The sequence below is a fragment of the Curcuma longa genome, chromosome 4, assembly GCF_044706935.1.
Source record: "Curcuma longa cultivar G26 ecotype Majalengka, Jawa Barat chromosome 4, ITB_CL_G26_1.1, whole genome shotgun sequence".
Lineage (NCBI taxonomy): Eukaryota > Viridiplantae > Streptophyta > Magnoliopsida > Zingiberales > Zingiberaceae > Curcuma > Curcuma longa.
This window is the reverse complement of record NC_133864.1, coordinates 18,559,413-18,574,627: the sequence shown is the minus strand read 5'-3', so window position 1 is coordinate 18,574,627 and position 15,215 is coordinate 18,559,413. Positions and strand designations below refer to the sequence as shown.

Sequence of the window (15,215 nt, the reverse complement as noted above, 5' to 3'; positions counted from 1 at the left end):
CTTATATGACACATCCTTGTTGAGCATGTTATATGTGGTTCACCCACTCAACAGGCTATGCTGAGTAATAGATAAAATAAGACTATAATGTGTGTAATATTGAGAAATGAGAAATTAAGGAAAACTGATAAATATAATTCAGAAGACAATAAAAGATGAATGTTAAGGAATAATTATAAATTGTGATGTGTTTGTATTAGGTGGAAAGCAGGATGTTCACCTTTTCCTAAATAACACATTCTAGATGAGTAGATTGTATATCGTTTACCCATTCAAGAAATCATATTAAGTGATCGAATAAAATAAGACAATAATGGAAACAGATGATATTAATTTAAAAAGGAAAGAAAAGACGAATGGCATGAAATTTATAAGAGATACATGAATTTTAGACTTTGTGTTAATTGGCACGGACTGATAACTTCATTTATGGAGCTCAGAACTAGGATTTCAAGCCATATATATACCTTCTAGACACTCACCTTTTCCATCTCATGACAAGTTTTCAGAAATCCAAGTCCCCTTGGTCCATCAATGAATTTTGATCAAAACTTATTGATGGACCTAGAAAGCTCAAATCGGACTCATTCCAACTCTTGTGGGTTTATACAGTGCATGAGAGTCCAAAAGTGTCAACCTTTACTATTTTAAGGCCTTAATAGTAGTGCTCAAAAGGTTTTGAAACTTTTAGAACTTAGTGGTCCTGTTCTTCTAAGAATAGCACCACCACCTTGTTGTGAAAAGAATAAAATACTGCGATGCAGATTTCAGAAGACTAAAATCATGGTGGTGTTAATATTTCAAAACCAACAGCATTGTCTGTGCTTGTTGGCATGCAACTATAACTTCGCTTATTAGTCTCAGGAACAGGATTGCACACCATATATATCCTCTCCACACCAACTTCTTCCATCTCATGTCAAGTTTTCAAAAATTCAAGTCTTATAGGTCATCAATGGGTTTCGGTCAAAACTCATTATTGGATTTAGCCAACTCATAATACACTCATTCCAATTCCTATGGTCTACAATGCCCAGGAGTGGCGTGACAATATAGTTAATCCCACCTAGCGAGATAAGGCTTGATTATTATTGTTGTTGTTATTAATGGCCAGTGATGTCGCCACGAGGCTGAGGCCAGGTGAGATCATGAAAGGTTGTGGTGGCCTCGCGACCTTGTGGAGGCCTCCGTGAGGTTGCTATTGCCTCAAGGTTTTGCCTGGTGTTGATGCCAAATGTTTTCGTGTCTAACTTCGAGCAAAATGATAAATTTCGCTCATGTCGACCAACACAACATGGTATCATGATTCTTGAGTATAAGGATTGCACATCATATATACCCTCTCCACACAAACCTCTTCCATCTCATGTTAAGTTTTCAGAAATCCAAGTCCGCTAAGTCCATCAATGGATTTCGATCAAAACCCCATTAATGGACTTAGCCAACTCATAATGCACTCATTCTAACTCCTGTGGATTTCTACAATGCCTAGGAGTCCAAGTGTGTCCTCCGTTATCATCTTAAAGCATTTCCAATGTTGCTCAAAAGGTTTAAAATTTTAGACTTTGTGTTAATTGGCACGGACTTATAACTTCATTTATGGAGCTCAGAACTAGGATTTCAAGCCATATATACCTTCTAGACACTCACCTTTTCCATCTCATGATAACATTTTAGAAATCCAAGTCCCCTTGGTCCATCAATGAATTTTGATCCTTATTGATGGACCTAGAAAGCTCAAATCGGACTCATTCCAACTCTTGTGGGTTTATACGATGCATGAGAGTCCAAAAGTGTCAACCTTTACTATTTTAAGGCCTTAATAGTAGTGCTCAAAAGGTTTTGAAACTTTTAGAACTCAGTGGTCATGTTCTTCTAATAATAACACCACCGCCTTGAAAAGAATAAAATACTGTGATGCGGATTTCAGAAGACTAAAATGTTAGGATCGGTTGAATAGCTAGAGGGGGGGTGAATAGCGTTTCTCGATTTTTCTTGATCTTTCTCTGCACAGAGATTAGCGGAAGCAAAAATATAAAAGAGAAAGAAAGAGATCAACGCTAACCCGGTTCGTTTACTTGGTATCCACCTCCGCAGAGGTGACTAATCCAAGGATCCACACGCACGCACACACCCGATGCACTATGAATCTTCTCCTTCTCGAAAACCTCGAAGGCGGAGAAACCTTTACAACTTTTCAGATCTCCTCAAATATGATATGAAATATTGTCTAGGAGGAGAGAAAGAAAGCAGAGAATAGAGAACAAAAACGTTCTCAGAAGAAGCACAAAAGAATGAAAGAATGGCAAAAAGATTGAGTTGTTCTCGTGCAGGCTTCTTTTATAATCTCTGCAACATCAGTCGACTGCTGGCAGGGCCAGTCGACTGATGCCTTCAATCGGCAACAAAATCTCGCATTAAAGCGCATTAAATGCTTGCCTATTTTCTGCAACGTTCAAATAGCAGTCGACTGTCCAAGACCAGTCGACTGGAAACAGTCGACTAACCATAACACCAGTCGACTGACCAGTCGACTCCTGTCTTCCTCTGGCTCGACTGATCTTTCTGTGTGCGTCTGATTTATGAGCAGTCGACTGCTGGCAGGGCCAGTCGACTGGTGAAGCTGAAAAATCCCATTTCAGCTTCTCTTGACCTAGACCTCGGCCTTCAAACACCTCCCACAGCCTCATGCCTCCCTGCACTAGCCTGAGATGCTTCCATCAGCTTTGTCATGTCAAGTCTTCGCCAAGACCACCCTTGGACTTCTCCTTGCCAAGACCACCCTTGGACTTTTCCTTTGCCAAGACCACCCTTGGACTTCTCCTTTGCCAAGACCACCCTTGGACTTTTCCTTTGCCAAGACCACCCTTGGACTTTTCCTTTGCCAAGACCACCCTTGGACTTTTCCTTTGCCAAGACCACCCTTGGACTTTCCTTCCTCTTCCATCTCATATCAAGTTTTTAGAAATTCAAGTCCCTTAGTTCCATTAATGGGTTACGATCAAAATCAATTGATGGACTTAGCTAGCTCATAATGCACTCATTCCAACTCATGTGGGTTTTTGTAGTGTCCAGGAGTCTAAGTGTTCCCTCCGTTATCATCTTGAAGCATTTCCAACATTGTTCAAAAGGTTTAGATAGTTTCACACTTTGTGTTAATTTTCACAGACTCATAACTTTATTTACAGAGCTCAGAACCACACTGTGCTTGCTATCGGGTAATCAACACAATGTGATTCTAAGAAACATCACCACTGTGGTGCTGCATCTCAAAACTAGCTCCATCGTAATGCTGGAATTCAAAGACCAACACCACCCTGTGGCTGTTGGTTTTGGATTTCAAAAAATAACAACATTGTGGTGTTGCATTTCAAATCCATCACCACATTGGTGTTGGATTTCAAAAACCAACACACTTTGGTGCTATATTTCAAAAACCAGCACCACTTTAATTTTAAAGACAGAAGTCAGTATAACACACAATATAAAAAATAAAAACACATCCTCTAAATTGTAAAACAACCAACCATAACCTAAAAAATGTGAGATCCAAGTAAATCACAAATAAAACCTCTACATACAATGTAAACATATTTGTAGCAGAATATGGAGATTATCATAGATACAATGTACACACTCAACAACGTAAATACTTGCATTAATTTTTACAATTTTGCTTACAACAATGTTAATATTTGTTATTTTTACACTTGCATTTCAAGAACTAGTAGTTGTGGAGTTGGTGGTATTTTACAAGACCTATTATGGCCAAATTGCATGCACCTTATGCATTTATTTTTTACCTTCTCATTGTGTCTAGACTTGATGTGTGCCTTTTTCACCTAGGATTGTGCGGAAAAGAAAGATGCTAGTGGGATAAGAATACCATGTACGTATCAGTGTGGCATAAGCACAGGAATAGGCATTAGCTATTAGCTCTTACCGATAAAGGACTAGCGTACACCAAGCAACGGGGATAGGGATAGGAATGATCTGTTATAAGAAAGGAGCCTAGGAAGCCCACATTGAAGTGAACCCTCAACTCAATGTGCCATGTGAGCAAGCTATTTCGTGCTAAGCAGACGGCTGCTAGGATCTTCCCCTCTATCAGCGCCAGTTTGACATTCAAAAAACACTATGACAGATCTAGAGCAAGAGGTCTAGTGTACCATTGACGACCTGCGGATCAGTAGTGCTTTTTAATGCGGGGAAAGTTCAGTGCTCTAATCTAATTTGAGATCTACCCTATGGTTCGTCGCTTCCTTAGGCCTTCCATTTACGACTACTAACTGATTCCATTGTAGACTCCTTTACAACTTGACTCTGAATTCTTCTGAATATGTATTGCATTCTAATTCTTCTGCAATTCGAATATCTGAATCTTCCTACTGACTCCATGTTGGCTCAAAATATTCTTCAAATACCGTACTATTATTGGGTACCTCATTTTCTAATCAATTTTCTTTTTCATTTAGATCAAACATCAAAATGCTTGTATTTCTATTTTTTGTTCACTACATTAATATTTTCATTTTTCTAATCAATTTACTTTTTCATTTAGATCAAACATCAAAATACTTGTATTTCTATTTTTTTGTTCACTACATTAATATTTTTATTTATGGACTGTTGAGTAGCTCATTGTCTCTCCTCTAAATTTGAATCAATGGAGGTCAAAAATGATTTAAGTTCAACCAAAATAAGGACATCCTTGAAAAATAAAAAATTGCACTCATAACAATCACATAGACTAAGGTATAGATGGTTTATAACTATAGTTCTGATCCTCATACAAGAAGTTATAGGCCTTGCCAAATGGCACAAACTCCAGTGTTAGTTTTACAAGGATCAACACCATTATGGTGTTGCTCTTCGAAGACCAACACCACAGTATTCTATTCTCCTCAAAATACTGGTGTTGCTTTCCGTGGATTAGCACCATTTTGGTGTTGGTTATAAAGATCAACATCACATTGATGTTGGTTGTAAAGATCAACACTACAGTGGTACTAGTTGTATAAGAACATCACCATAGTGGTGTTGTAGAAAGTTGTGTACCACAGTGGTATTGGAATCTAATGGTTAGCACCACTGTGTTACGGATTAGAACTATTGTACATCTTCCAAATTTGAAAGTTTAGCACCAAGGAGTAAGTGTAGACAAACCAAAACAAAAACCACCTCTAAATATATATATTTTCCATTTGTTCACCACATAATATCTTATTTCAGATCGGTCTTCTTTGGAGAACAACCGGTCTTCAAGGTTTTTCTTTAACTTCTTTGGAGAAAATCCCGTCAAAATTAGCATTTTGTGCAAGAACAATTGCATGTAAATCTTATAAAGGTAAGGTAAGCACGCGTCTCAATGAGACTTTTGAGTGTGTGTGTGTGGGGGGGGGGGTGTAAGTAAAATGGGAATGAAGTGCACCCTTTGGGAGATATAAAACCTATGCGCACCTTTTGAAAATTATGCAATTTTAAGTGCATCCTTTGGTCAATTACCATATAATTTTTCTTATGAAAATTTATATTAATTATCGTTTCTTAAATTTAGTCTACAATCACAATTTATTGATAATTATTAAAATTTTTTGAAAATATGAATATTATTTATATTCTTGTCTGAATGGAAATTGTAGTTTTAATAGTTACTAAGGACATCCGCATTGGTTTGAACGTTAATATATGTCACCTCTTCAAAAAGTATAGGATCTACATGTCACTACCCATTATATTAACATCTCCTTTTTATTAACAGACACTTACTTTCATTTTAACATTAACATTCATTATTTGTTAGTTCCACTTGGTGCTGCAGAAATGATTCAGATTGCTAGAGAGGAAGGGTGAATAGCGACCTGCAATTAAAAACACATATTTCTCTTGCTAACAATTTAGCAAGGGCACACACACTTTAGCAAAACCAATAATACATAAAAGAAAGAAGGCATGGAAAATTACTTGGTTACAACCATCAAATTGTTAGCCCAAGAACTATAAGAGCTCTACTATCTTCTCCTTCAAAAACGACCTGAAGGCCAAGAACCTCTTACAACAGTTTAGTATAACAAGTTTAGAAGCACAAAAATAAAACAAAAGTTGAATGTATGTTGTTGACTTTCTTCTTCGAGTTTTAGTCTTATTTATATAATTCATCTGGATCTAACCGTTGTACTGACGTGGCACCTTCTGATTGTCAAGAAGCATTTCAGTCGACGAGATCTTTGTTTACGTGGCTTCAGGCTTGATCGACTTCCACAACGGCTCTGAACTGACCATTGTAATGATGTGGCATATTCCGGTCAACCAAAGGCTTCCAGTCGCTTGGACATCGCTAACGTGGCTTTTGATCTAATGCATTTTGACAATGATTCTGGATAATTTAGTTGCCCTCGGACCGATCACTTAGAAATGGTCAACCATAGACTTGACCATTCACTGACTTCATCCACTATCATTGCCTGGATGATTCACTAATCGCCCAGATCAAAGGTCGACCAGACCCGGTTCTAGTCACCTTGAGCAAACTTCCTTCCAACTTCTCGTCCCTCAAATGCATCGAGCCTTTCCAACTCACTCCTCATGCATCATTCTTGCTCCATAGAAGTACTCTTCCGTAGCTCCTCGTACCTCGTATGCACGTAGCTCATCAGCTCCTTTTCCATGTGATCCTTCTCGTTCGTCTGCGTCTTCTACTATTGGGTACTTTTTTATGTTCTCCTAAGTTTATATACACTTAGACATATAGATTAAAACATGATAAGGACTTAATTTAAACTTTTTTAACAACACATCAAAACACCACTAAAGGTTCTAACATTCTCTTTTTTTATGTTCGTCAAACTAAGTTTAAATTAGGGTAAATTAAAATAAATAAGCATAATGCAAGTAAAGTATAATTCTAACTCCTTTGCATTATGTCTAATTTCCATTTCTCCCCTTTTGACAATATAAAAAAATGGGGTTTGAGAAAAACTTAAAATTTCTCTCTTGTTAGAAATTTGATAAAAAAAAAATATTTTGAAATTAAAGAAAAATCTGAAATATTTATCAAATGTAAAATTCAATATATATATTATTTCTAATAATAATTTTATCAAAATTTCTAAGTATCCAAAAATCATGAAATTTTATCTACTGATATAAAACATACTTTATTTTCACATTAAAATATTTTGCATAAAACTTTTAATTAGAATATTCAGAAAAAAATAATTTTGTGTGCATATCGAATCAACTATTTATTCAAAAATATTTTTTTTCTATGATTGACTATTCTAAAAAATTTTCAAGTGGAATAAATTTACGCCTACTAGATTTATCAAATATTTTTGTTGAATAAAAGTTTTAGCACTTTTTTAATTTGGCCCCTAAGGTATCTAAAATTATATTTTGGTCCTCTATATCCTAACCCTTATTGGCTAAATTTTGTCCTTTAGTTTTGTAGCAACATATTCAGATTATTTGAACTCATAGAAAATTTATCTAGGGCTAATTTAGAGTCTCTACATGTTCCCTTAGTTTTGCATTTTCGTCCGTAACCTTTTCAAATTCCTCTTTAGGGCATGAATTTCTAATTTTATTTTAACCTTTTTCAATTCAATGTACTTTGTTCTTATTTACATAACAAACTAGAGAGCATCTTAATAGCATTATATAACTGATCTGAGAGAAGATGTCTTATCTCACTTACCATGTCAGACTCGTAAGTCGAGGCTCCCCTACAATGTTGCTCTTTTCACTTGATGATGAACTATTTAATTCTGCTTCTCGGTGAGTTGCTATGAATGCAAGACCAGCTATATGTTCAGTTTTTGAAACCTCTGAAGATAAAGTGTTGATCCATGTTGCTTTAGCATTCTCTCTTTGGGTTTCACCTTTTCTTTGGTTTTATTCCTATTCTTGAGCTTGGGATAATTGCCTTTTATGTGGCCATCCTCATCACAGTTGAAACATCTTATCTTTAGTTTTTGCTTCTTCTTTAATAGCTTTGTGGCTTGTCTCCTATTAATGTTGTTAGCTTTAAAGAACCTCTTCATTTTCCTTACCAAATAAGCTTCTTGATCTCTATCCATGGATGACTATAAATCTGGCTCGCTCTGCTTTGCTTGTAGAGCTATGTTGTGGTTCCCTTATTTCTTACAATCCTATACATATAGACTTGTGTAATTCCATAGTAGTGAAGAAATTTTCTAAACTACTTACCTTAAGGTTCTTTGAAATATAGTACGAATCTACTATGGGCATTCATTCTTGAGTGTGCAGGAAAACATTTAAAGCATACCTTAAAGTGTCTCGATTTGACACTATATCTTCGAGATTGTGGAGATATGTTAAGATTTCCTTGAGTCTACCATGTAGTTGTGCCACTTTTTATCTCTTTTCCAATCGGAGGTTGCTAAGTTGATTCTTTAGTAAATCTCGCCTGGCTAGTTTTACCTCTGAGATGCCTTCATAGAGTTTTAGGAATTTTTTTCAAAATTCTTTGGCAAAATTGTTGACAATCTGATTATGTTTCTGCACTGGTAAAGCGCTTAGCAAGTGGAGAAATAGGACACGGAAAATTATTTGGTAGATTCCTTAGTAGATCTAGCCTGGCCAGTTTTATCTCTGAGGTGCCTTCATAGAGCTTTAGGAATTTTTTTCAGAGTTCTTTGGTAGAATTATAAGTGCCGATCTGATTATGTTTATGCACTGGTAAAACGCTTAGCAAGTGGAGAAATAGGACACGAAAAATTACTTGGTTACGGCCCTCGGGTTGTTAGTTCAAAAACTATAAAAGTTCCACTATCTTCTCCTTCTTTGGAAATAATTTGGAGGTGGAGAAGCCTCTAATAACAGTTGAGTACAAGAACTTTAGAAGAAAAAAACAAAACAAAGTTGAATGTGTGTTGTTGTCTTTCTTCTTTCAACTTCAGTCATATTTATATGCTTCATCTCAATCTGACCGTTGTGTTGACGTGAGATCTTTCGGTCACCCAGAAACCTTCCGATCGACTGGATCTTTGTGACGTGGCTTCAGGCTTGATCCACTTCAACAACGACTCTGAATTGATCATTGTAATGATGTGGCATATTCCTGTCGATCGAAGGCTTCCAGTCAATCAGAGGCTTCTGGTTGCCCTGACATCGCTGATGTGGCTTCTAATCTAATCCATTTTGACAACGATTTTGGATGACTCAACTACCCTCCTATTAGTCATTTGGAACACTTCTAGTCGCCTGGAAATGGTCAACTTTAGACTTGACCATTCGATGACTTCATCCGTTGTGGCTGCTTGGATGATTCATCGAGTGCTCGGACTCGATTTTGGTCACCTTGAACAAACTTCCTTTTGACTTCTCATCCCTAAGATGCACTGAGCCTTTCCGACTCACTCCCCGTGCATCCTTCTCGATCCACCGAAGTACTCTTCCGTAGCTCCTTGTATCTCGGATGCACCGAGCCCGTCAACTCCTTCTCCATGTCATCCTTCTCGCTCGCCTACATCTTCTATCATTCGGTACCTATATGCTCTCCAAGTCTTTGCACACTTACGCTTTATTTGAATGGGGTGATGGGAAGGTTCATTAACAGAAGGGGAAGGAGAGAGGAAAGAAGGAAAAGGGAAAGGAAGTAAAATATTTATGTTTTCTTTGTTTGAGAGAGAGAAGGTTCATTAACGTAACATGTGTTATCTTATTTGGGAGGAGAGGGAGGGGAATGAAGGTTAAATATATAAACTTATAAAAATACTCTCACATCTTAAATTAGACATTGATTTGGAATAGGAATAATTTGAAAATTAACATTTTATAATAGGGATAAGATTGAAATAAAAAAATAGTTTAGGTTCCCTTCTCCTTCATGGGTAAGGAGGGTTAAAGTTTATGAATCCCTACCTGCCCTTTCCTTTAGCTCACTCCTTTTTCAAACAAGGTTCAAGATTCTCCTTTCCCTTATTTATCTTTCCCTCCCCTTTCTTCATCCCCTCCCAAACAAAGCGTTAGACTTACATATTAAAACACAACAATGGTCTAATTTAAACTTCTTTGATAACACATTAAAATATCATTAGAGGTTCTAACACCACTTCACTCATTTATCTTTATTCATATTTTATATTAAATAAATAAATATATTTTCAAATTTATTCTTGTAATTTCATAATATTATTATTTTAAAATATATTTATTGCTTAAAATTATTTCATCTTCTTTTACAAGTGTCATTTATTTAAAAATAAAATTTATCATAAATTTGAAATGAAGAAGTACAACATAGGAAAAAAATCACACTTGAATACAATTAAAAACAACATATAATTAAACGTTTCAATTTTTTTTTTTTGAATTTTGCTCGTTAACTTCTTCAGATATGAGTATTATAATACTCATCTATATTGATTGTAATTGTTATAATACTCATATATTAATATCAATGTAGGTGCTCTAAGCAACCAGATAAGATTCGAAGTGTATTTAATGCAATCCTTATTAACCCCTAACTGGCTTATGATATAATTTATCTTTGAACTAACATAGTTAATCGATGATTGATGTTGACTAACTTTTGACCATTATTGACAATATTGACTAATGTTATTTCATGGGATATTTTTAAAATAGTATTTATTTTAAAAAAATTGTTTTTTATTGAGATAATTGAAGCTTATCTAATAAAGTTCTATTATTTTATAAAAAATAAATATATTATTAACTTATGTAAAGAGGTCAAGATCCAAAGTATATTGAGTTAATGATTTTTATTTATTTATACTTTTCTCTGATTGATGATTGTGCTTTATTCATCTATTGTTTTGTGTAAATTGGTATTAGAGTTAAAACGCAGCAGTTCATCCTCATAGTTAATACTCTTTTCCGTCATGATTGTAGTTTCTCGATTTACCTCCTTATACGATTTGTCTCCTTATAAATGATCATGGAATCGATCGTGTGGGATCGCGAGGATGACAGATTCTACCTTTTACAGAAGAATTCTTCATTATTCTCAAGATTCAACATCGTCCCCCAGTTAATCGGGTTCTAATTGCATCGTTCAGGATATTACCAATTATTGATTGTCCATATTAACATGCGATAGTTGACTAGTGTTGACTGACTATCGATCGATGTTGATACTAGGTTGATTTGATATTGACAAGTCGTTTGACTACTAGTGATCAGCCATTGGACACGTTGACCAACTTTAACTGGTGATTGATCTTGATCATTGTTGACCGATGATGATCTACATGTTTAAACTATATAGATCTACCACCTCTTCAAGAAAACAGGATAGATCTACAAATTTCTTTCACGTTAAGAGTGCAAAAGTAAAACAATACTACCACAAAATGTACCTTTTACATTCATCCACAAACTGTATAAAGAATTACCAGGACTAAGGAACAAATTTCAAACAAGTGCTTGCAAACCATTCATTCAACTCTAAACAACATAGTATGAAACATAAGCACCCGTATTATATTTGACTACCATTGTATGCCACATGCATTGACAAGAAAGAATAATCAGAGTACCCTGCATTACGTACCATCAGTTGAATTTGCAGAACAGAGGAGCAAGGTGCATGAGTTACCATCGAAGCAGCATTCATGGCTCAGAAAGATCCCTGAGGTGGACTATCGGTGTGAATGTCCATGGATGAATAGTTTGAACTGAGTGAATTAGCTTCACGGTTTTGGCTAGGGTCATGGCTTCTTGATTCAGTGTTGCCAGTTGGTAGGCCGTCATTGTTATAGAATCCTCCTTGCTCAATGTGAAATGGCTGAAGGCTCCTCCGTACGGGGCTGGAAAGAGCATTTGAGAAAACTGAGTTTTTTGATTGATCTGAGTGTGTGCTTCGAGGAGCAAGTCCAGCAGTTGGCTGACCAAACAAAGCGGATGGATGCTGGATGCTCGAGTTTGTCATCTGCATTGTTGTTTGATACTGGTGTTGGACGGATGATCTCGAGACGGCATCATCGACGGCATAATCCATTTCGTTCTGTCAAAAGGATATCCAATTAATACAACAACCTCCTCTATTGTAGCACAAAGAAAGAGGGAAATGCTTGAAACAAAAACTGGTCCGACAAAAGGATTTAGCAAAAATAGTTAAGAAAATGATATCCAGCAATATATGAGTTAGAATAATCATATAAGTATCATATCAAGTATTCAATTTTTAGAGGAAATCATTATGCAGGATCAGGTTCGACACTCACCTGAGAATTCTTTTAGCTTTTAAAAATGTTTTTGATGCAGTATTTCAATGAATTCCTTTACATGTGCAGGAAGTATTCTGGTAAAGGATTTTGACAGAAATCTTCAAGAGTTTGAGGGGCAGCTTAATTTCAAAATTATAAGGATAGATCTGAACGTTCAACTCTGAGAATTCTATATGAAATATTCCTCACATTAATCAGGTCATAAATAACCTATACATTATAGCTTAGACAACCTTGAAGAATCAAGACATGGTTAGTCTACCTCTGAAAAAGTAGGGATCCTAATTCTGAAGACTAGTCTGACAACAGCTCTTGACAGGAAGCAAGCATACATCACGTTACAGACCTCTAATGGTAATAAACAGATCAGCAATGCTAAGAATGCCCCTCACTTTATTAACTTAATGCTGATAGAAGGATTTTTCTAATGATTAATTTGATCAAATGGAGCAAAAATCAGATTCCAAAAGAGTAAAGGAGGTATGGTTTCTGTTCCATCAACAAGAGCTAATAAATCAAGTAAAGAGGTGGTTAGAAAAGATTAAAAGATAAGCACAGAAAAAAAAAACATATGAGGATGAAAATCACAGAAAAAAAACATATGAAAATGAAAATCACAGACACAGAAAAGGAAAATCAGACACAATATTACTTGGCATTGCAACAAAAATGGATAAAATTCAAACACAAAAAGCTATACGTGAAAAAAATCAATTTCAATGTTTGCATTTGGCAGTGGTATGAGAATAGAAAGTTAAACAGTAAAATAACTGACATGAAATGCAACTTCACCAAACCTGATAAAATAAAATATCAAAGATGATTAACCTGAACGTGGGCAACTATATCAGCTACAGTAAGCCTCGACTCTTCCTCCTGCTTCCTCATCATCCATTGATAAAGCTTTTCCTGCACAAAGAATAATGAAATACCATTTATATATTTAACAAAATAAGCTTTCAGTGACAGATAAGTTTTCAGGTTAGAGGTGGAAATCAGGTTGGGCTGCCCACAACCCGGCCTCGCCCAACCTTGGGTTTCGGATGTGCCTGACACAGACTAATAGGAGTTGGTCTGTGCTGGGCCAACCTGATTCATGGGTTAGTCGGGCTGAGGTGGCTCGGCCCATGAGATGGACCGAGCCCAGCCCAAGCCCAACCCACATATTGAAAAACATATAAAAAAGATTGAAAATTTTAAATAAATAAGAGATTATTTAAAATCTATATATATTTAAATACATATTCCTGTTCTATATCTTTATTATTTTATTAAAAATGGCTAGGTCGAGCTCGGGCCTGGGTGCCATACCTTGCCATCACAGGCCATGCCAGGCACAACCATGACAGTTCATGTTAGGATGGCTCATGGACAGTTCATTTTGCGCTTCAACGATACATTATCTAAATGGGCTGACTGGGGCCCAGACCATGCCAGCCCAATTGGCCAGTTTTGCCACTTGTACTTCGGATAGACAATAATATATCAAAATTATAGAAAGACACAAATGAGGTTACAGTCAATAAAAGATATAGCTCAAGAGGGGAAACTAATCTAACAAGTCAAATCAGCTTATTTCATTATTTACATAAGATAAAGGAATTATAACTAGATCTCTATTTGAACACAGCAAATATATATGGCTACAATTTCACTAAACATTAGCAAATAATCAGACTTGTAGTTCAAGTACTGAGTAGACAAGGCTAAGCACATCAATGGCTAAAAATAAGCATGGACTAGTGCACCTGTCCGCCTACTTGAAAGGAGTTAGCATTTCCCCAGGAACTACAATTCGGAGATGTTTGCGCTTACCAAGATTAAGGTGAAACAATTACTTGATGATACACAACCTATGTTGCCACATTAAGTATACTAATGTGGCAATGCAATATCATTAAAATTCATGATCCTGCGAGTTTAATCATTCTGAATTAATTTACTGATGCCAAATGGAAAAACTAGTTTAGTCATTCTTGAAGCAGGTAAACAGGAGTAAATGGCATGCAAAGCAATGAGTCACAAGCAAACAAATCATATAAAATCAATATTTTCTGGACATTTTTTAAACTTTTTCTTATTGTGTTGGCAAAAGAATTTGCAATGAGATGAAACACATCTTTTTGCCTTTTTGAGTTTACCAGATGAAGATATCTAATAACAAAATTAAATTGAAGAAACACGATCAGAGGCAAGATAGACGAAAATACGGTAAAGGCGGTGAGAAAGAAAAGGTATAACCAGAGCATGGCGCTCGCCGGCCTGGAAGGAGACTTTCTGCTGGTTCATGGCTTGCGTGTACAGCTGCGAGAGCGAGTTAGCAGCGCTGCAAAAGGTGGAATACATCGTCCGATCCACCTCGTCGAGCCGCGTCGCCTCTGTTTTCCGCTTCCTAGACATGGTACCGAGATCGAGATCGAGAAGAGAGGCTCTGCCGACGACGAAACCCTAGGAAACAAGACTCGCCCTTCTCTTGCGGACAGGGACGCTTCCGTCCCTTTTCACCTCACAAGAACGCAAACCCGCCTGCTAAAGAAACCTTATTTAGGCTCCGCATCCATGAATCGATTGTTTGGGCCGTACAAATCCAACTTTGCCCAGTACGACTGAATTAAGAGGAGGGCGAGCGGTGCTATAGCCTTCGCCTTGGGCCATTTAGATCCTTCACACAAAAAAAATTAGACAAAAATTCCAAGACTGGGTCTTGGATTAGCAGTGCGGGAAGAGTATAGAGAGACAAAACTACTGGAATGGTGTTGCACCAGATTCGAGTAAAACCAACGAACGAACAAAAAAAATTTGATTTAAACTCAGGCACGACTCGAATGGTGTCGCACCAGATTCGAGTAAAATAAACGAACGAACGAAGAAAAAATCTAAACTCAGGCACCAATGCCTACTTTAGATCGTAAAAAAAAAAATGAAACACGAAAAAAATATGGATCTCCCCCGGCTCTTACGGTAGTTACTCGATTCAGAGCAAACCGGGCTCTGATACCA

At 36.5% G+C, this 15,215-nt stretch overlaps 1 protein-coding gene across 1 annotated transcript; it reads right to left on the bottom strand.

Moving 5' to 3' along the window:
- Positions 1-11,330: 11,330 nt before the first annotated feature.
- On the bottom strand, positions 11,331-14,720 carry LOC141826880 (uncharacterized). The gene is made up of 3 exons (XM_074714196.1): positions 14,457-14,720; positions 13,044-13,124; positions 11,331-11,992 (listed from the first exon to the last, which is right to left on the bottom strand). Exons 1-3 carry the CDS (start codon positions 14,613-14,615, stop codon positions 11,606-11,608), a joined length of 627 nt encoding a protein of 208 aa, XP_074570297.1. The 5' UTR covers positions 14,616-14,720; the 3' UTR covers positions 11,331-11,605.
- Between the last annotated feature and the right edge of the window lie 495 nt (positions 14,721-15,215).